Below are 5,857 nucleotides of genomic sequence, written 5' to 3' on the forward strand. Positions count from 1 at the left end.
AGCCTAAAGGCAGAACTCTGGTTGTCTATGAATCAGAACAGGCTATTCTGAAAATTGATCCCTTGACTTTAGGGGGGCTTGTAAGCCCTGTTGATCCAAGTTCAGTTTGGACTTCTAAAACTGTTAGAGACATCACTCAAGGCGAGATGGGCAAAGAAGTGGCCCGTCGATACCTTAGGGAACTTGAATCTATGGGGAGTAGTGGGAAGGTTGGCTTCCTTAGCTTTCTTCAAAGCGAATTGCAGACAGACCCCACACCAAAGATTGCAACACAACCGACTGATGACCAGAATGTTGACACTGCCACTCACTATTCCGATAGAAGTGAACCAGTGGAGCCCAGTAGCGCTTTTAGCCCTAAAAAGGTCTGCATGGATGAGAGCCTTTACAACCCTCTTCATGTTCAGAAGGTAGTAGTTGAGCACATTGTACGTAATGAGCCAACTTACACATCACACACAAGAATACGCACCTTCTCAGGTCGAATTCCTAGGCCCAACGGTGAAGTGGATTATGAGACATGGCGCAGCCAAGTTGATCTCTTACTCAGTGACTCTTCTTTGACTGATGCACACAAGGTGAGGAGGATCCTTGAGAGCTTGCTCAGCCCTGCTTCTGAAATCGTAAAGCCCCTTGGTGTTGCTGCGCCACCAAACGCTTATGTAGATCAGCTTGAATCTGCTTTCGGTGTTGTCGAAGATGGAGAAGAACTCTTCACTTCCTTTCTTTGCTCGAACCAAAACAGCGGAGAAAAATCCTCTGCTTTCTTAAGTCGCCTCCACAGTCTTCTCACCAGAGTAATTTCTAGAGGAGGGGCAGCTGCTACGAATGCAGATGGGCTGCTCCTTAAACAATTTATTCGGGGTTGCTGGGACCAGAGTTTGATAATAGGTCTCCAACTTGAAGGGAAAAAGGGTTCTCCTCCCTCATTCCCCGACCTCCTTCTCATGCTGAGGACAGAAGAAGACCGACGATCAGCCAAGTTTGATCGTATGAAGAAACATTTGGGTGCAACAAAGGCTGCTGCACACGCCCACTCTGCATTTAGCATTCCGGTCTTTGACCAAGTACCGCTTGTAGGCCCCACTTCATCAGATGACAAAACTGTGAAACTTGACTTGAAAATCAATGAACTCATGAGCCAAGTCGAAAAGTTGAGCAAAAAAGAGAGAGACACCACCCTACTGACAAACTCCCCCGTATCTCCACAACCCATTGAACAACCCCCAAACGAAACCGCTAAACTTGAAAATCAAATTGCTGAGTTGACCAAACAAGTTCAAATACTTGTCCAGAACCAGAGGGTTACATGCAAATCCGAAACCCCAAATCTGAAGGAGCTCTCGGCTGTGAATATGAGACAAACACAAACCTCTGCTAGAATCCCTGGAATGCCGCGTGCATGGTTTTGTTTCAAGTGTGGGGAAGGAAATCACATAGCAGCCCACTGCACAAATGAGCCAAACCCCACTCTTGTCAAAGAAAGGAACGCCGAGTTGAAGAAGAAACAAACAGACTTTGCTGCAAAACAAACTACAGCTCCTTTTGCTTTAAACTAGTGACAGCTCCTGCGGTGGGACGTCCAAGAGCTGAAACCCTTGATTCCCTGAGTCCCAAATCCCTGGGCATGGAACGACAAACCACGTGCCAAACCCAACCTGTTGATATTCTCAACCCTCAATCGAAATTACCGCAGGGTCTTATAGGCCCACGCTGTGCAGCCTCTGTACTTGTTGAAGGTACACCATGCGAATCCATAATAGACTCCGGTTCACAAGTGACGACAATTTCTGAAACTTTTCACAAAGAGCACCTTTCCCATCTTCTCATCCAACCCATCCACACTATTCTTGAGATTGAAGGAGCTGGGGGACAAAATGTCCCATACTTAGGCTACGTTCAAACAAACATTTCATTCCCACAGCACTTAGCAGGAAAAGAGCAGCAATTAGTCGTACTCGCACTCGTGGTTCCTGAATGCCACTTCAACAGTAGGATCCCACTGCTGATTGGGACAAATGTGCTTTTGCGACTTCATGAGCAGTTAGTAGAGCAAAATGGGCCCAAGTTTATTCAGATATTGCCTTCTAAACAGTTTGCAATGATCCTCCAACATGTCGCCCAGGCACAGAGAAATGATACACATTCCTACCCTGTCATGCTGCATAGTAAGAAGCCAATCACCATCCTTGCAAACCAAAAATTGTGTCTCATGGGGAATGTGAGATTAGGACGGAAGAGCCAGAACACAAGAATCGTTATTGAACAGCATGACCAGTACAGATTACCAGGAGGGCTGCTAATTGAATCAGCTTTAGTGGACATCCCCTTTAGGGCCAGTACCAAAGTACCGGTCATAGTGCATAATGTGAGCGAACATAGTGTGACCTTGCGGCCCACTAGTGTCGTGGCTCAAGCTTGTGCAGCCCAACTGGTTTCCCCTTTGGAATCTGTGCAATCTCAGTTTTCCCCAAGTCAACCGGAACAGGAACCCAATGGATCCCCATTCAGTCTTGATGAGTCTCCTATCCCACATGAATGGAAAGAGCGCATCCAGAAAAAGCTACAATCGATTTCTGAAGTTTTTGCCCTTGATGAAGTGTCGTATGGCCACACCACTGCTGTAAAACATCAGATCCGGTTACATGATGAGACACCTTTCAAAGAAAGGCCAAGACCTATCCACCCGAGTGACAGAGAAGCAGTGAAACAGCATCTCAGACAGTTACTCGATGCTGGAATAATTCGTGAGTCTCAAAGCCCTTTCGCTTCACCCATTGTCTTGGTTAAGAAAAAGAATGGCTCAATTCGCCTATGCATAGACTACCGCAAGCTAAATCTGAGGACCATTAGAGATGCATACGCCCTACCGAATATTGAAGAGACATTCGCGGCTCTCAGTGGAGCAAAGTGGTTCTCTGTCATGGACCTTAAGTCCGGCTATTACCAAGTCGAAGTAGCCGAAGAGGACAAGCCCAAGACGGCTTTCGTGTGCCCCCTTGGCTTCTATGAGTTTAACAGGATGCCACAAGGCGTCACAAATGCCCCGGGCACTTTCCAACGCCTCATGGAGAAGTGCGTTGGTGACCTCCACCTCAATGAAGTGCTTGTTTTTCTGGATGATCTAATTGTGTTCTCAGACACATTAGAGGAGCACGAAAACAGATTGATGAAGGTGTTGTCACGTCTCAGAGACTATGGACTTAAGTTGTCTCCAGAAAAGTGCCAATTCTTTCGAGATTCAGTGAAATACTTAGGACATGTTGTGGATGCACGTGGAGTTCATACCGACCCTGACAAAATCTCAGCTTTGAAAACCTGGCCACGCCCATCTTCTTTCAAAGAATTGAAGTGTTTTCTAGGCTTCGCTGGATACTATCGCCGTTTTGTTGAAGGATACTCCAAGATAACTAAACCTCTTAACCGCCTCACTGCACACTATCACCCACCAAAGAAACGAGGGAAGATTTACAAACGAGAGCCATCCCAGTTGGCCCGTCATCCTATTCAGTCACTTGCTGATATTTGGACTCCAGAGTGTGAGGCGGCTTTCCATTCGATCATTGAGAAACTTACCACAGCACCAATTCTTGCTTTTGCAGACCCACAGCTTCCATACGTACTACACACTGACGCTTGTCGGGATGGTTTAGGAGCTGTGCTCTATCAGCAGCAGGGAGGAAAGCTTCGAGCAGTTGCATATGCTAGTCGGGGGCTTTCCAAAAGTGAACAAAATTATCCCACACATAAACTCGAATTCTTGGCCCTCAAGTGGGCCGTGTGTGATAAGTTTCATGATTACCTGTATGGTTCCTCTTTTGTTGTCCTAACTGATAATAATCCCCTAACATATGTCTTGACAAGTGCCAAACTGGATGCGGCTGGACACAGATGGTTGGCTGCCTTGTCTACGTATCATTTCACCATCAAGTACCGGGCAGGTCAAGCAAACAAAGACGCTGATGGCTTGTCTCGTCGGCCACAAGAGCCACCTCACGAAGATGAGGCTTTTTGCAAGGAGAGAGCTCGTATTAGTGACATGAAAGAACGCCTCATTGAAACGTCCAGCCAAGTGGACCATGAAACTTTCACTGCATTGTGTCAGCGCCATTCTGTTCCATTTCCATCAGGACCGGTTGTTGTTGTGGAGTCCCTAGCTATTGACCCTTCAGTAGTTCCTGAAGCCTATGGGGAAGACATCTTGCCCTCAATGACAGATGCCGATTGGCGTAGGGAACAAAGAGTCGACCCTTCTATTGCTCGCGTCATAACCTTGTTAGAAGGAGGCGTGAAACCTGGACCCAAGGAAACGAATCGTGAATCTACTGATGTTAAAGCCATGCTAAACCAATGGAACAAACTGGAGCTCAGTAATGGGGTGTTATATCGGAAGTGTAAAGACAAAGATTCACCTGTCTACCAGTTGGTGTTACCTCATCAGTATCGTGAAAGAGCCTTGCGAGGTGTACATGATGAGGTTGGCCACCTTGGCTTTGACCGTGCCCTACATCTTGCACGAGCGAGGTTTTACTGGCCAAAAATGGCAAGGTCCATTGAAGACAAATGCAAAAGATGTCCCCGATGTGTCATGAGGAAAGGCATTCCCCAGAGGGCTGCTCCACTGGAGAACATCCATGCAACTTATCCCCTTGAATTAGTGTGTATGGATTACTTGTCCATTGAGCCAGACAGCCGAGACACAAGAAACGTGTTAGTATTGACGGATCATTTTACGAAATTCGCTATAGCAGTACCTACGAGAGACCAGAGAGCTAAGACAGTAGCCAAAGCTCTTTGGGATAATTTGATCATTCCCTATGGTTTCCCTTGTCGCCTGCTCAGTGATCAAGGTAGAGACTTCGAATCTAAGTTAATCAAGGACCTTTGTGAGTTCGTCGGGGTAAAAAAAATTCGTACCACTCCATACCATCCCCGGGCAAACCCAGTAGAACGCTATAATCGGACCCTGCTCGACATGTTGGGCACACTAGAGGAGAAGAACAAATCCCATTGGCGAGACTTTGTGAAGCCTCTGACGCATGCCTACAATTGTACCAAAAATGACACAACAGGGTATTCCCCATATGAACTAATGTTCGGCAGGCAGCCTCGATTGCCCATTGATCTTGTCCTTGGTACTTACCCCGGTCGAGGTGGTCCCAAATCGTATTCAGATTATGTCCGAATTCTTCGTGACAACCTCCAGGAGAGCTACGCTCTTGCTTCCGAACACTCAAAGAAGATGGGTGAGAAGAACAAAACACGTTTTGATAGAAAGATAAGAGCTGCTGAGCTCTATGTTGGTGACAGAGTCCTGGTAAAGAATGTTAACATCAGAGGAAAGCACAAACTTGCAGATCGTTGGGAACGAACCATTCACACAGTTGTAAAACGCATCAAAGACAGTCCTGTTTATGTTGTTAAACCAGAAACCGGAGATGGGCCTCACCGCACTTTACACAGGGATTTACTTCTCCCTTGTGGGTTCTTACCTGTTGTGGATCAAAGTGAATCAGATCCTCGAGGAGGAGATTTGAGAAAGATTTGGACAAGGAGCAAAAGAAGCAAGATGAAAACCAATGACGGTGATAGTGAAGCATTGTACAGTGACATGGAAGAGTTGAGTGATGAAGAGGAAACTTATATTGGCTCGTGGGAGCCACAGATAATCACAAAGGGGCCCTATGTCCAAACCGAGGAGTTTCCCACAAAATCCCAAGCTCCTACACATATTCAACCCCTAGTGTCACCTTCTGATATTGCAGTGCCAGACAGATCGCCACTTGACTTTGAAAAATCTGATAAGGACTCACAACGTGAGATCCCTGGTTTGGGTGGTGGTGATTTATCATCCACA

General features: G+C 46.6%; 1 protein-coding gene across 1 annotated transcript; it reads left to right on the forward strand.

Annotated features, from left to right (window-relative positions):
- The first annotated feature begins 6 nt into the window (after positions 1 to 6).
- Positions 7 to 5,271, forward strand: LOC109516825 (zinc finger CCHC domain-containing protein 12-like). The gene has a single exon (XM_019871626.1). The coding sequence runs from the start codon at positions 147 to 149 to the stop codon at positions 1,557 to 1,559; it is 1,413 nt and encodes a 470-aa protein (XP_019727185.1). The 5' UTR covers positions 7 to 146; the 3' UTR covers positions 1,560 to 5,271.
- The last annotated feature ends 586 nt before the right edge of the window (positions 5,272 to 5,857 follow it).

Source organism: Hippocampus comes, unplaced genomic scaffold (assembly GCF_001891065.2).
Source record: "Hippocampus comes isolate QL1 unplaced genomic scaffold, H_comes_QL1_v1.1 scaffold977, whole genome shotgun sequence".
Taxonomy (NCBI): domain Eukaryota; kingdom Metazoa; phylum Chordata; class Actinopteri; order Syngnathiformes; family Syngnathidae; genus Hippocampus; species Hippocampus comes.

Excerpts from the sequence above, each read along its gene's own strand:
- LOC109516825 (XM_019871626.1), top strand. The coding sequence starts at position 147 with ATGGGCAAAGAAGTGGCCCGTCGATACCTTAGGGAACTTGAATCTATG.